Genomic DNA, 15,937 nt, shown 5'->3' with positions numbered 1-15,937 from the left:
TTACGGCAGAACTTGAGAGCCTCTGCCCACGGGGCTGGGCAGGAGGAGGGAGTCCAATTGCTGATGGCAATCCGTGTGAGCACCTAGCAGCACCCAAATTATGTCCTAAAAATGCCAATGTCCCTTTTTTCTTTCTTTTTTCTTTTCTTGGACAATGTTCCCGATTCCTTTTCCTGCAACAAAGGAGAAACAGACCCGCCCTGAGGCTGTGGGTGTGCCCCCTATCTCTGGGCCTTGTCCTCCCTCTGCAGCCACAGACACCCCAGCGTGAAGCATCTGGCCAGGCTGGCGGTGGTGGCACGGTTCCCCCCTCCCCTCCTTCCTCTCCTGGATGCCTGTTCTCTGCCAGCACAGAGGTGACGGGGTTGGACAGAGCAGGAATTTCCCAGCTGTGGGGCTGCCCGCCAGGATGTCATTCTCTGCCCTGTCACTCACTCCTCTGCAGTTCCCTTTTCTTGGGTTTTTTTGTTGTTGAGTGGGGGATGGTTGCAGTTGAGCAAAATTGGGGGTTTTCAGTCTTGCAGAGACGCTGGGTTGCAGTTCTCTATGGTCACAGTTACAGAGCAGCTCTTCAGCTGCAAGGGTTCTGAGTAAGGTCTGCATGTTCTTCAGACCCAGCTTGTGGGTTGCGCTTCCACCCAGAAGCAATTACTCTGTTATCCCGGTTTTAATCTCAGCTCTTGTTAACCTACAGCACCACCTCCCTGTCTCCTCTGTCCTGTCCACCCGCTGGCGTTAGGTTTCCAGGCCTGGCCTCCCTCCAAGGTCGGACACGTTGGTAAGTTGGTGTCTCCTGTTCATGACCAGAAGCTCCAGCTCCCTCTCTTTGTCCCTTTCCCCACTGGCATCAGAGCAGAAGGCTGCTTGGGAGCGCGTGGTTATTAAATTAGCTGTCCTTCTCAGCCTTCCTGCTTTCCAGGGCTGGCAGCCTGGTTCCTTTCGGGTTCCCGTCACATCCATCACCTCTGGAGGCCACCTTTGTTCTGGGTGAAGCGGAGGCCACAAACGGCCAGACCAGACTTGGGAAACGAGAGCTCAGAGCTCCTGGAGAGTGATCCAGCCTAGCAGGGAGCTGAGAAAGGGGCAGGGGAAAAGCTAGGAGCCAGGAGCCATCCCCCTGGCCAGGGGAGGGAGGGAGTTTGGCACCGGGAGCAGGGAGAAGAGGTGAGCAGGAGGCCGGAAAATGTGTTTTGTGACCTTTGTGATTATTCACTGTTGTTGTTAAACAGCAACCTTCGGGCCTCATAGGACAACCATCCCTTGTGACATCAACTCAAAAGGCGTCCCTTGAGCGCATCAGACCCTCGGGAGCTTCCAGCACTCCTCTGGATCCAGGTTCAGCTGGCTCCGGGAATGTGTCCAGGCACAGGGCGTAGCTCCGAGCCAACAAGGAAGTTCAGCTCACTCGGTTTCCTTAAAACTCACTCATCAAGGAAGGGAAAGCCCTAACCTGCTCCCGTCTGAAAAGGGCAGGGCCCCAGAAGTAAATTCCCTGCTTCTGATGAAATCCCCAGGTGCAGCCCGAGGGGCGAAGGTGCCAGCCCGAGCATGCGCCAAAAGCGGCAGCAGAGAGAGGCCTCTGTGGCGCTGCCCTAGAGGTCACCCATGAAGAGAAATTCCTCTCCTTCAACCCACCGTGGCTGGCCGTGCCCAGGGGGGGCAACGACTCTGCGTGGACTGTAACCGTCAGTTTACTCCAGAGCAAATGTGGAGTCACATGCCCCTGCCCGTCCCGCCAGCCGCTTCCTGGCTGATGTGGGGACACTTGTCGCGGCTCCCGCTATCAGTGCTGCAACACACTCTGCAAAAACTGCAAGGTCCCCAGAGCTCCCCGCGGCCAGGAACTGCTCCAGTTCCCAGTCGCGGGGGCGGGTGCCAAGAGCGGCCCAAAGCAAAACCCCCGCATCCCCCGGTCACCTGGGCACCCGGAGCAGAGACGCAGCGTTATATGGTGGCCAGTGACATATGGTGTTTATGGTCATGGTATACTGTCAGTGACAGCTGGTGTTTGTCACCAGTCCCCGCTACCAAGCGTGAAAGAGGGCAGACAGCAGTAGACGGGGGGGGTTACGCACACCCCCTGCTGCCTCGGCTGGTGGCCAGGGCTGATAAGCAGCTGTCTGACCTTGGGGCTGCTGGGGATGGAGCTCACTTAGCACAAACGCTGGTGGGAGCCTCGGCGGGGGCTCCCCGTGTCCCCCCTGGAGCCGTGATGAAGCTGGGGCCTTGCTCTTGGTGCCTTCCTGGCTCTGCTGCCCCACAGTCCCTGCTGGTCTGACCCATGGACATCACCTGGAGGACTGACCCTGGACCGGCATGTTCTGGAGGAGGGTGAGGGTTCAGCACAAAGAGCCGTGGAGGAGCGGCTGGGCCGTACTGACGGGCCTGGGTACAGGCAGCATCAGCACAGCTCGCCTGGGGCTGCCCCGAGCCACGAGAAGAAGAGCAGTCCCTACTGCGTGATTTAAACCTCCCTAAAGCAGATCCAAGCAGTAAGGCAAGAAATGGAAAAGCCAGGGATGGGGAAAAGCAACCGCTGAAGCAAAGGGCAGCTTTACCAGCCCCAAACAGGTGGAAAAATTATAAAAGGAGACTGAATTTGTGGCCCTTCCTGGACCACAGTGTTGTGGGTTCAGGGTAACTCCTGTTCCTCCTCCTGGTGCATAAACTTATAGAATGCTTTGGGTTGGAAGGGACTTTAAAGACCATCGAGTTCCAACCCCCTGCCATGGGCAGGGACACCTCCCACTAGAGCAGGTTGCTCAAAGCCCCATCCAGCCTGGCCTTGAACACCTCCAGAGATGGAGCATCCACAGCTTCTCCGGGCAACCTGTTCCAGTGTCTCAGCACCCTCAGGGTGAGAAATTTCTTCCTGAGATCTAATCTAAATCTCCCCTTTTCCAGTTTGAAGCCATTACCCCTTGTTGTATCACCATGTGCCCTTGTAAAAAGTCCTTCTCCAGCTTTCGTGTAGGCCCCCTTCAAATACTGGAAGGGGCCATAAGGTCCCTCCCTGGAGCCTTTTCTTCTCCGGGCTGACCAACCCCAATTCTCTCAGCCTGTCTTCACAGGAGAGGTGCTCCAGCCCTCTGACCATCTTCGTGTCCCTTCTCTGGACTCTCTCCAACAGGTCCATGTCCTTGTGCTGAGGACTCCAAAGCTGGATGCGTTTCTGCCCCAAAAGCCACTCCCGTCGGCAGCAGCGCCCCAGGAGGATGCCGCAGCCCCTGGGTGCTGCGCCGTGCGTCTCCGCGCCCGGGCGGCCTAAAACCACGAAGGTTTTAGCTCCTGGGACCACTTTGTGTTTTGCCGATTTTTCCACAGCCTTTCTGAGAACCGGCGACGCTTTGCTGCTGCCCGGGACCTGCTGCCCGGGACCTGCGGATGCACCAACCACCCGAGCCTGAGCTTTGCATCGCCCGGAAAGACGCCGAGCCTTCCCGCGAAGACGGGGGAAAGGCTGGGGTGCCCCTGGCTGGCCGGTGGGCCCGTACCGGCCCCCCACCCCGCCATGGAGGAAAGGGGGTGCCCGGGGGCAGGGGGGGGGGACGACACGACACACGGCGATGCCGCCCTCGGAGGCGGGTCCGGGGCGGAGCGGGGCGGTGTAGCGGGGGCCGGTGCCGCCCGGCGGGCAGTGCTGGCCATGGCAGCGGCGGGGCTGGCGGGGATGTCGGCGCGGCCGCTGGGCGCGGCGGAGCCGCTGTCGCTGGGGTCGCTGCGGGGGAAGGTGCTGCTGGTGGCCAACGTGGCGTCGCTCTGAGGCACCACCACCCGCGACTTCCTGCAGCTCAACGAGCTCCAGCGGCGCTTCGGGCCCCGCGGGCTGCAAGTCCTGGGCTTCCCCTGCAACCAGTTCGGCCACCAGGTAAGGCGGGGGCGGCGGGCCCGGGACGGGGAACAGGGGGACGGGGGTCGGGGAAGAGGCGCCCGTCCCGGCTGGGCTCTCACGGGCTTTTCCCGGGGCGGTTTTGGGTTTGTTTCCCTAGGAAAATACTACCAATGAGGAAATCCTGCTCGCGCTGGAGCACGTTCGTCCCGGCAACGGGTACAAGCCCAATTTCATCATGTTCGAGAAGTGCGAGGTGAACGGGAAGAACGCGCACCCCCTCTTCACCTTCCTGAAGGAGGCCCTGCCCTTCCCGCACGACGACCCCTCCTCGCTGATGACCAACCCGCAGAACATCATCTGGTCCCCCGTCTGCCGCAACGACATCTCCTGGAACTTCGAGAAGTTCCTCATCGGCCCGGACGGCGTGCCCTTCAAACGCTACAGCCGGCACTTCGAAACCATCAAGATCCAGGATGATATAGAATTGCTTCTGCAGAAGGTTCCCAAGAATGAATAAAGTGGAACGCCGCAGCATTCGCAGCCCGCCCCCCCCCCCCCCCCCCCCGCCCCCGGCCTCGCTTCCCGCTCAGCTCGTGCCTGTTTTTCTCACAGGGGGCTGCTCCTCCGGCAGAAATCCCAATGTCTCCTGCAGCTTTTGCTTATGGTGGTGCATCTTCCAAATTCTTGAAGTGCACTTGATGTTTTCAAAAGGTGCACGTGAATGTTTGGGAAACTATGCCGGGGAAAGCAGCCGCGAGTCTCAGTGGCTTACTGTGATTCTCTGAATAAAAAAAAAAAAAAATATAATAATGTGTACCTTCTTTACGGCTGTGGCTTGATAAATCCGGGCGAGTGGGGTGAAACATGGCGGCCACGTTACCCCTTCGTCAGCTCGTCTGGGTGCTCACAGGGGCCGACTCAAACCGCTGGAGCGTGAGAGTACAGCCAACGCAATCCCGGGGCAGCGTGACGGGCTAACGGCGTTTGCGAGCTCTGCAAACTGTTTATCGGTGCCACATCGTACCCTGCGCGTAACGAGCCGGGCAGAGTGGGTTGCCAGAAGAGAAAAACCTTGCCAAACTGCTTACTGGATCTCACTTGCCTGCAGAGGAAAGACACGGTGGCACACAGCCAGGGGCTGATGAACTCCCAGCTTGGCTACCAACAACAGGCCAGGACAGGTTAATGACCATTCAGGCAGGCAGATGAGCGATGCTGCAGCCTGGGCTGCTGCGGGAGAGGGCTGGGGGAAGCCAAGGCCCATCTCGTTATCTGGCCTCCATCAGCGGATGCCAGGGATGGCTCCATCAGCAGGAGCAGCACCCGCTGTCGTCCCCCCCCGCCCCATCCCAGAGCTGCTGCCCCCTTGCTGGCTCAGCTGCCTCCTGGCTCTCCCACTTTGCCGTCAGTGTTAGTCCAACACGGATCTCTACATACTCCCCCAGCCCTGCATGAAGCCCGTATCGCCTTCGTGCATCCCCAACACCTTTGCAACGCAGGGAATCACACAAAGAACCAGTTCTTTTGTGTTCCCAGTGTGGAATTCCAGCCTATTCAGCCACTTCTCCCACGGAAACTGCGCCTTCCCTCAGAGTGTCCTTCTTGCCCTTTGGACACAGGAATTGCACGTGACACTCCAAGTGTGGGCGCACCAGGGTTCAGGCAATATTTTCTTCTTTTTGCTCCTTCCCTAACACTTTTTTGGCTCCTGCCAACCGTGGAGCTGACAGGTATTTCATGGAGTCATTACAACAATCCCGACAGGTTGCTCCTGTGCAGCGATCCTGGGTTTACAGTGATCCTGCTGCTGAACACCTGGAATTAGGATTGGTTTCCCCCCGGGAAAACTGCGAGCCTGTGCCAAATTTCACCTGCCATCGTACTGCCCAGTGGCTCAGCTCCTTCTGTAGGTGAATTTTCACTCCGTAAGTGGCTCTTTGAGCACATTTTCATTACAAGCCACTCCTCACGAGGCCTCGTAGCACTGAGTGTAAACTTGGGGCTGGACTGAGGAGTACCAACACAGACTAGAAACCCGGGCTTTCAAAGGGAGGCGTAGCACTTTCAAGCACTAGTGCACTGTTTTCATAATTAAAAACACTTGGGATTTTATTTTTTTTATTTTTTATTTTTATTTTTCCCCTGTTCATAGCTTCTCACCTGGTTGTTTTGTTTCTGTACCCACATTCAAGGCCCCTTCGGGCTGACTTGAGACACTGAGCAAAACCTACGGCCGGCTCCACCCCGCTGCTCCTGAGTCATCCAGCTTTGAACTCAGATTGCACAATCCTCCACGGGCTATTTCTTAACTTCCAGTACAGCTTGGTGGAAAAAAAACAGGATGTTTTCAGTAGCTACTTCAGCTTCGGAGCAGAAGCTGCTTGATTTGGGGGATTATTTTTCAGTTAAATCTACTTCCCTCATTAAGGCAGGATGCTGAAATGCGTGGAGAGTACAGAGGATCGTGGGCAGCAGGAACTCACTGCATTGAAAAATCATTCTCGACATGAGCTGTGGCACTTCCTCAATCCTGACTCACCAAACTCGAGCCATTTGAGCGCGACCTCCTTTGCTTTGCCTGTCCCTTATCAGCCTGCAGCCCCTGCTGAGCCCCACCGCCACGGGGGGAGCAGAGCTTAAGCCAGAGCCCTGCCAAAAAGCGTCTCTCGCCAAGCCTGTCGATCACAAAAGCATCTTACACCGCGTTTATTCAGTGCTAATGGCTAAGGGATTTATTTACCTTCCGCTTGCTGGGGCTGTGCTAGCAGAAAAAAACAAAGCAGCAGCTCCAGAACAGATACAGCCATGCCAGCAAGAAGGACAGTGACGTGATTCCAGGACGAAAATTAGCCATGCCAGCAGGAAAAGGAATGATCCCAGTGTAAGCACACCAGCAGGAACTGGGCAGCGTAGATAAAAGCCTCCCAGGCTTGTCCTTCCCCATCTCATTTCAGCGTTCCCCAGAGTAGCTGGCACCTGGGGTAACGCGGGCTGGGGTGGGGAGGGTAGCCTGTGGGCTGGAAGCCTTGGAACACCGGAGCACAGTCCCCAGGCAGGATCTCACACCCAAATGTCACTTGGTGGTGTGACCAGAGGGGAGGAAGATGTTTCACTACGGGAGGGAGCAGCTCTACACTGAGGGTAGACCTGAAGAATCCCAGGTGCTTCCTCAGGGATTATAAAATGGCACTACTCTATTTCTGTAATTTCAGAGGGAAACAGACTGACTCAGTATGAAACCTTAAAATAAATACTACTTTAGCAATCTTGGATGCTTCTGTGGCTTGAAGACATTGTCCTTTCAACATCTCCTGTCCGCCACATCCACACTCCTACACTCTTTCCACTTTTTTTCTACTTCTGCACTGTTATTGCAAACAGCTAATCCATCTGTTAGTACTCACCCTGCTTTTCCATTCTTCTACACATCAGTCCCACATAATCCCCCCTTTCCAGAGAATGTTTGCCGCCGCTTCTTCTCCCCCCTTCCCCCCAGATGATTCCCTCCTGCCCTTGGCTGCTGATGATTGCCATGAACTTCTTAAATCTCTAAGCAAGTTTAGATATTTGTAGCTGTCAGGAGCGTTAAATAGCTGCAAGGAAAATTATCCCTCCTGTCCCATCTCCCTCTCCCGAGTTCCCTGGTGTTCTGCACAGGGAACCTAGCACGTCTCCTGACAACACAGCTGTCGGACGCGGTGTCCAGAAGTGTCTACTCAACAGAAATGCCATCAAGTGGAGCCTAACACCTTTTTACTCAGCCTGTTAAAGGTTCTTTTGGCTATTTAAAATACCTTTCTCCTCCTGCAGAGCTTTGTTGCACCCGCTAACCTTTTAAGATAGCTTTCCATCACTGTTTTTGATCCTTGCCATCGTAAGGCAGGTAGGAAACACCTGCCTCTAACCTGGTGTCGCTTGAAAGGGCTTCGTTTGTGTCAGTGCCCCTCTCGCTGCCAGCAGCCATCGGGTTCAGCTGGAGACAACGGCAGGAAGCTGAACAGCTGAAAGGAAAGTGCTTGGAGAGACAGGAGAACACAGACACCTCTTATCTACGGTGAAACCGTAATAGCGTCATTTCCGAGCACTGAATCAGACAGCTTTGAATGAGGCCATTTTAATTGTACACTGCATTTGCTATTAGAAGTAGGTAATTCATTAGAAGACTGAGGTCAGCCATGTACGCATTATCTCAGAATAGCTGACTCATTTTAAAAACACACCCAGTCTTGCCATAACAGGGTGTATTAGCTTCTTGAAGCCCGCAGGGGCCCTGCCCTTTGAGAAAAACAGGAGTAAGCAACAGGATTCAACTCTTGCTGGAAGGAGAAAATGGTCTTCTTTTTCAGTGTTAACTGGGTGGACTTGCCCTGCTGTCAAAAAAATAAAAGGCCTTTGGCAGGAAGCAGAGCCCACCTGCCACCAGGAGCGTGCTCCGCCCCCCCCAGTCACAGCCCCAGCACATCACCCCCTGCCTTTTTATCCGTGAGGTAAATGATTTGGTTTATCAGTTTAAAGCAGATTTTTAAGGCTCTGAATCATCACCTGAATCCTTTGCAATTTTCCCACTTGTCAAGGCCAGGTCCCTAAGCAGCACAGAACATGCTACTTGAGAGACAAATGCCCAAATCATTTATTCTGAGGTTCTTTCCAGAGACCCTTCCAAACTCCTGAGCACTCCCCAGGCGGTTACTCAGACCCCCTTCTACTGTTTATTCCCTTAACAACTTGAAGTCTCCTTCCCCAGCCAAGGCCCTGACCAGAGGCCTCAATCCAGGCAGTTACAGAAGAAAACGGAGCACATCACACTGCACCCACGCTGTCCACACCACACACCTCTGCCCCGGCTTTGAAGGAGGCCGCCCAGGAAGGACCCTCACAGCCACGGAGCCACCCCGGGGACTAGACTGCCTGCACCCTAATGCTTCCAGCCTTACTCGCAGGCCTCTCTCCGCCCTCTCACAGCCCCAGCTCCTCCTCGCCCCGCCGCCCTCAGCAGCCATGGCAAGATGGCGCACGCTGCCATGGCGCCCGCCCCGCCCCGCCCCGCCCCTCGCGCTCGGCCCCGCCCACCCCGCCCGCAGGCGCGCAGGCGGGGCGGGGCCAGCGTGCCCACCCAGCGCGCATGCGCACGCGGGCCGCCATCCGCCCGCGACGGCGCTCGCGCGCCGACATCCGACTGCGACGGCGCTCGCGCGCCGACATGGCGGCGGCCGAGGGCGGCGGGGCGCGGCCGGAGACGACGGTGCAGCGGGCTGAGCTGGGACCGCTGCTGGCCACGGCCCTGAGGCCGGGGGAGTCCTGGTGAGCGCGGCCGGCTGGCCCTCCCCTCCGTCCCCTTCCCCTCTGGGCGGCGGGGCCTGTGGGAGCGGGCCGGGCCCCGCCGCCGCTGAGGGGGCCGTGCCGCCCGGTGCCGTGTGTTGCAGGTACCTGGTGGACAGCCGGTGGTTCAAGCAGTGGAAGAAGTACGTGGGCTTCGACAGCTGGGACATGTTCGGCGCCGGTGATCCCAGCGTCTTCCCCGGGCCCATCGACAACTCGGGTCTCTTCGGTGGTGAGTGGCGGCGGGGAGCGGGGCCCGGGTGGCGGGGTCTGGCGCTCGGGTCGCAGCCCGGGCTCCGGTAAGCGGCTCCCATGGGCAGTCGTCTCGTCGTGCAGCTTTTCGCTTTCAGAGCTCTGTGTTCTGGGAGGATACTGGCAGCTGTCCCGGCCTCGTATGCCAGGAGACCGGGGCGGTTTCTGCCTATCTGTGGGAGCACTGGTGTCTCTTAGGGTCACGGTAGTATGTGTGTCAGCACTGAGGAGAAAAGGTTCTGTTTGATGCCATGTTTTCTTATGTCTCCCTTTTAGATCCAGAAACTCAGAGTTTAAAAGAACACCTCATTGATGAGCTGGATTATGTATTGGTTCCCACCGAAGCCTGGAATAAACTAGTAGCATGGTATGGCTGCATAGATGGACAGCAGCCTATTGTGAGAAAAGTAAGTATGGGTGTACCAAGTTCTTTTCAGCCTGGTTTCATTATCTGATCTCTGCCAGACTGGGATGATGTTTATTTTGCTAGATGTGAGTTAAGAAAGGATCCTTGGCGGTTCTTTGGAGATACTGACATGAGGTCTTTTTCCCTTGTTGTCTGAAAGAATAACCTTCCAGTATTACAGTCGAAATGCCTGAATCTTGACTGATTCTCAGTTGATGGGTTATATGGGGTGAGAACCATGAGCTCTGTTCTGGTGAACTTCTTGTGTTATGATTGTTTGGACTGGTGCAGTGCTTTTATGTTGTGTGGAATAGCTTGTGCTTTGTTGAAAAATATAAGTTGTTAGTGAAGCTTCAATGATCTTCCGGGATGGAATGAGGCATTGGAATAAATTGTCTTTTAGTATAGATGGCCTAGGGACTTCCTCTGGAGTTTAAGGTGGCTCTTGTTTTCTCTTCCAAAGTTCTGTGATTCTAAAATCATGAGAAGAGACATATTTGTGGTTTTGTTCTGTAAGTCTTACTTTTGTTTCGCAAATGCAGTCATGAATGCATTCTGAGTATATGATCTGTTTCAGAAGGTGAAATTCGCAAGTTGCCTTTTTTTTTTTGAAATCTTTCAAATGTTTCTTTATGGCTAAAAGTGTTTTCGTTTTTATTTTAGTCTTGGGTTTTTGCACTGACTCAATTGAGCAGTGCCAGTCTATGGGGTTCATAAAGACTAATCACTATACCAAGTGAATAGCATTGATGTAATGTATGGAATCAATATTGCTTAAGTTTAAGTGGTGTTATGTTACAGCAAGGGCTGCCTTAAGGTATGCAAGACCCAGGAGAGTGTGGCACCAGAACAGTAAAAGGAAGTAAGAGCCCTCTCTTGCAGACCCAGTCATGCTGATCAGTGGTACTGGAATGTTGTAATTCAGTGTGGGTTAGAAATTGTATGTAATAAGAAATTCTGACATCTTCAGAAAGCGTAAATGATCCCAGGCTCACTCTGCTGAGTAGACAGAACTCCTGTGTAAAGCAGAAGCGGGGGGAGTGGAAATGAATTGTAGCATATAAAGGAGATGTGTTTTTAGTAGAAACAGTTAATTTCTTGAGGAATAGAAAGTCTATACTGAGAAGAAAACCTGGAAGTATTACTGATCAGTGCCTCTCTGAACGAGGAAGCTTTCGTTCCTGAACTGGCGAAGTGCTTTCACAAAGCCTGGCATGTGAGAAGACACTCCCTTCTCTGAAAAACTCGGAAGTTGGACAAGAGGTTTGAAGGCTGTTGGGGGAGACGCTTGGGTGACAGGCTTAACTGTATGAGCCTCCTTTTCTTGGGATATCAGGGGCCACTCTTCAACACTGTAATTAGTGAGGGCTAGGGCTTACAGCTAGTGCTCTGTTATAGACAGAAGATGCTGAGTTATTGTGGTCTAGTTCAGAGTAAGTTTTTAAGTTTTGAATTGCTATGAGAGTTTCAGTTTCTGTTTAATATTAATCTGGTAACCAAAGCCTTTACATTTAAAAATTTTTACATTTAAAAAAATATTGAAATATATAACAGAAGAGTAGGTTTGTGGGGTGTTACAAGCTCTTATAAAAATATTAAGTGAAAGGTCAGTGGAATACATAAGCTGCAGTGCTGCACCTGAGCAGAACGTGGTCGGTATCTAGTCACAGTATTCTTCAGATAGCATTGGAAGTAAAGCACTTAAATTTGTGGTCCTTGAACGCTTTAATCCTTTTCCTAAAGCTGGATCAACTGTAATTCATACATCAAAATATTCATAAAAACAAAATTTGGGAAGTATTTTTCAGGCATCTTTGCAATTTTACAAGCTGGTGTATGTGCCTGACGATCAGGGGCAAGCACAGGAGGATCAGATTGGATTTGTTTGTGGTTCAGGTTTCTTTTGATAATCTCAAACCGGGCTTTTGGGCAGTCTTCTATAGAGTCCCACTGCAAAATGTATTAATGTGCAAAATATAGAACAGTGTGCTTCCTCAGCAGCTGAATGTGTGTTGTGCTCAGATTGTTGTCCAACGGGATGACCTGACTTTTACTTTGGCGGACTTCGTACAGAGAACAAGTGAGCTGATCAGATGCTGTTTAAAAGACATCTGCAGGCGATTAGAGGCTCTCCTTGCCATTCATCTGTCCTAGTGGACATGATGATCTGATCAGGAGCTGCTTCTTGGAAAGAGTTCTTCCATTTCTAAATACAGTTCTTATTTATTTGTTTCTAACTATAGAGTTCTGGAGAACAGAAAGTCCCATTTAACGAAATTCCTTCTAAAAAAGAAGTGGGGAACTTGTGAATTGTTTCCTTTGAATTCTTTTAAAAAAAAAATATATCTAATTTGCCTGTCAAGAAGGTACTTAAACAGGGACTTTTACTTTCTCTTTCTGTTGTAACAGCAAAAAGAACTTTCCGAAGGTATTTGTTAATTATTTACCTTTTAAAGCACCTTGCACATCTAAGACAACCCTGTGAAAGCTCAGAGGGAAGCATTATTTAGCCAAATTCTCACAATAAGTCTTAGTCTTAATTCTTTGTTTATTTCCAAAGCTGGGTAAAGTTGTTTTCTTTTCTGTAAAATGATACAGATATAGATCATAGCAAGTCTGGTGTCAATCGACTAGAATAGAGTAGAATATTTCAGTTGGAAGGGACCTACAACGATCATCTAGTCCAGCTGCGACCACTTCAGGGCTGACCAAAAGTTAAAGCAAGTTATTAAGGGCATTACCCAAATGCCTCTTAAGCACTGTTACTTTTAAAAATTATACCTGCTGGTGCAATGAAATATGATCTCAATTTCATAGGCTTTCTAGCTGCAAAGAACTGTGGAGAGAATTTAGGTGTGTTTTGTTTTGTTTCTTCTTCTCTGGTTATTTCACAGTTGTCTCAGAACTGGCGTCTAAAATATGCTTTTCTTTCTGGCATAATGTGTTTCAAGATCTGTAGGTAAAGTGCAGTGCCTAGTCTTACAGAGTACCTTTCTAAAAATACGCTGAAAGCTAGTGGGATGGGTAGATGTACCTGTTGGAGTATTCTATCAAATGCAAAATTGATTTGAAAATGACTCTGAAATAAAGCACTGTCATCAAAACAAGTTCTGACATTTGACTGTTTTTGCAAGGAGAGAGTAATGAGGCAGATTCTGTATGCCATGCTGAAAATAATTAATGCTTTGTCTTATCCTCTTCTAATGGAAAGGATTTTGCTCCAGTGTTCTAGGCTTGTTTCTTTTTTTTTGCCAAAGACTAGAGGCAAAAGATACATTATTTTTCTAGAATGCTTTGATTGTGTGATCAAATATTTTTCATGGGTAATTAATTCACCGGCACCATCAGTTCAGCTGTGATGATAGACCTTTGGAACTTTGCACTGGGGAAGGAAAGCACTGGGATTTCTTACGTTTTAAAATTGAAACAAAACCCCAAAACAAGCTGGCAGAGGTTGTGACTGAGTCTAGACTTGAGAGCCAGTCAGTGTTCAGTTTATGGCTTGACTTGCAAGACTCCTAAAGACTTAAAATATTTAGACAAGTGTACCTTATGGAGGACTGCTCAGTATTTTAACTTTGTGTTATTTTGTTTATTGTATCTGCCTTCTGTTTGCAGGTAGTGGAATATGGTCTGTTTGTGAAGCACTATAAGGTTGAAGTTTATCTTCTTGAGCTGAAGCTGTGTGAGAGCAGTGATCCCGACAATGTAATTAGCTGCCACTTCAGCAAAGCAGATACTGTTGGTAAGTAGTTCTCATACATGAAGCTGTGCTCTGATGATACCTCAGGAGGTCTTTTGTGCCCTCCAGAGCAGGAATGGTGTTGATAAACTGGAGCAAGTGTAGTGGATACCAGCAGGACAGTTGTGGTTGGAGTGTGTGATGTGTGAGAAGAGGCTGAGGGAGTTGAGTTTAGCCTGGAGAAGGCTTTGGGGGGACCTCGTAGCTCCTGTGAGGAGATTACTGAGAACATAGAGTCAGGCTATTTACTAAGTCACAAAGCAAGAAGGCAATAGATAATAGTCATAAATTGAAATGGGACAAATTCCAACTGAATATAATGAAAACATTTTCCCTGTTAGGACAACTAGACATCTGAACAGGGCCCAGTGGGGCGGGGGAATCTCCTTCCTTGAACACCTGGTTGGATAAGCCCTAAGCAGCCTGGTCTGAATTCAGGTTAGACCTGGCTTTAAGTCGTTAGAATAGGAACTTCCTGAGTTTCTGCCAGCCACAGTAATTCTGCTGTGGTTAAGAGCTTTGAGGAGCACATTGTTGACTAGCTCATGTCCTGAATAAACATCCACGTCACTCATGTAAAGCAGTTCTGTCTCTGGTTCTCCTACAATTCCTTCTTCCTAGTGCGTCAATATTTTTAGGCATCTTCTTATTGGCTTTTCCTACAATTCTGTTCTTCCTGAAATTTCACCCATCTCTCTCTTTCTGTCTCTCTTTATCATGGCTGCGTTTTCCTGTGTAAAAATTCTGAATGTTAAGTGCCATGTGTGTTCATAAGATGCCTTTTTTTCAGTTTGCTGATGTATGGCAATGTATAAGATGTAATAACTGAAAACACTTCCCTCTTGAACCTAAGTTTTCAAATGGTGAATGTTTCACAGAAGTTGGCCTTTGGGCAGAAACTTCTCAATGTGTCTCATTATTGGTTTGAGGACTTGACAGGCAAATACATGACTGAAAACAGAAGTTTTTATTTTTTTAGACTAAGTATTAGACAAGCTATATAAGCAATTGTAACTTCCATGATATGTTTTCTACTCAATGAACTTTGAAGAATCAATGATACAACTCCTTCTGAATGTCTGGCTTCTCGTTTTATTTTCTTTTTTTCGAAAGCACTCATGTTTTAGGAATTTTGGTGTTTTTTCCTCCTGAACAGCTACCATCGAGAAAGAAATGAGAAAACTATTTAATATCCCAGCTGAGAAGGAGACAAGGTTATGGAACAGGTATACGAGTAACACTTACGAGCAGCTCAGCAAGCTGGATAGCACTGTGCAAGATGCCGGGCTCTATCAGGGTCAGGTAAGGGACATAACGGTGGGGGGGGTTGTTTTTTTTTTTTTTTTTTTGATTCTCATGTACTGCTTTCTCTGATATGTCTTTTTTTTACTTGCTTTTATGTACTTTGAACAAAGATTGAAAATGTTAATGATTTTGCAAAATGTGTAGTAGACTTGCAGATACCTTTCTTTTATTACCTGATCTCCTCTTTCAGGTTGTTCTAATAGAAGTGAAAAATGAAGATGGCACGTGGCCTGGACAGCATTTCCTGGCAAAGTAAGCAAGCATGTTCTAGAGGTTTCCACTATTTTGTCTGGCTTGTTCGCTTGGTTTTAGTGACTACATGTTCTCTGTGAAAGCCTAGTTATCACTGACTGTTGTGGATTTCTTTGTTTTGGGTATTTTGAAGGAGAGAAAGTCTTGAATATAAATATTCTTCAGTGGTTCTGCTGCTGGTTTCTTGTGTTGGCAACGGTCTTCTGTTTTTAAAGCCCATTTCAAATAGGTTGTGTAAGGATTAAATAGCTTAGGTTTCTATAGTGCTTAGGAGACGAAAGTGCTATTTATGTTGAGCTAGCCTACTTAAAAACCTACTTTTGCAGACTGCACAGTGGAAAAAAAAAATTAAAAAATCTGTCTCTACCATTGTAGAACTAAAAGGATCTTGTAGTATATTTCCAAAGCTACCAGTAGTGAATAGTCAGAGTTCTGGTAGTTCCTCCTTAAAAAGGGTATAGAAATAGTTAGGCAACCTCCACTGGCACCAAAGACAATTATCGAAATTTCTAAATATTGACACGCTCTCTCTACTATCTAATCTAGAGAAGAGAGGAGTAAGAGGAGGGCTTTTATAATTACAGAATTGTCTAGGTTGGAAGGGACCCTTAAGATCATAGAGTCCAACCATTATCCTAACACTACCAAGTCCACCACTAAACCATGTCCCTCAGCACCATGTCTACCCATCTTTTAAATACCTCCAGGGATGGTGATTCAACCACTTCCCTGGGCAGCCCACTCCTACGCTTAATAACCCTTTCTGTGAAGAAATTTTTCCTAATCTACAATCTAAACCTCCCCTGGTGCAACTTGAGGCCGTTTCCTC

At 49.9% G+C, this 15,937-nt stretch overlaps 2 protein-coding genes across 4 annotated transcripts in view; both read left to right on the top strand.

Annotated features, from left to right (window-relative positions):
• The first annotated feature begins 3,613 nt into the window (after window positions 1–3,613).
• GPX1 (glutathione peroxidase 1) lies at window positions 3,614–4,653 on the top strand. The gene is made up of 2 exons (XM_074151965.1): window positions 3,614–3,868; window positions 3,990–4,653. The coding sequence occupies exons 1-2, from the start codon at window positions 3,647–3,649 to the stop codon at window positions 4,347–4,349; spliced, it is 582 nt and encodes a 193-aa protein (XP_074008066.1). The 5' UTR covers window positions 3,614–3,646; the 3' UTR covers window positions 4,350–4,653.
• A 4,340-nt stretch (window positions 4,654–8,993) lies between these two features.
• The window catches only part of USP4 (ubiquitin specific peptidase 4), a 42,774-nt gene continuing 35,830 nt past the window's right edge, over window positions 8,994–15,937 (top strand). Inside the window, exons 1-6 of one of the 3 annotated variants that reach the window (XM_074152903.1) lie at window positions 8,994–9,133; window positions 9,256–9,383; window positions 9,680–9,810; window positions 13,428–13,554; window positions 14,708–14,853; window positions 15,047–15,108. In XM_074152903.1, coding sequence (XP_074009004.1) covers window positions 9,033–9,133; window positions 9,256–9,383; window positions 9,680–9,810; window positions 13,428–13,554; window positions 14,708–14,853; window positions 15,047–15,108 — 695 coding nt within the window. In that variant the 5' untranslated portion in view covers window positions 8,994–9,032. The remainder of the gene's footprint in view (window positions 9,134–9,255; window positions 9,384–9,679; window positions 9,811–13,427; window positions 13,555–14,707; window positions 14,854–15,046; window positions 15,109–15,937) is intronic. The other 2 variants (XM_074152902.1, XM_074152901.1) reach the window with 2 other exon arrangements.

This window comes from Numenius arquata, chromosome 8 (assembly GCF_964106895.1).
Source record: "Numenius arquata chromosome 8, bNumArq3.hap1.1, whole genome shotgun sequence".
Taxonomy (NCBI): Eukaryota; Metazoa; Chordata; class Aves; order Charadriiformes; family Scolopacidae; genus Numenius; species Numenius arquata.
This window is presented reverse-complemented; position numbering and strand designations above follow the sequence as displayed.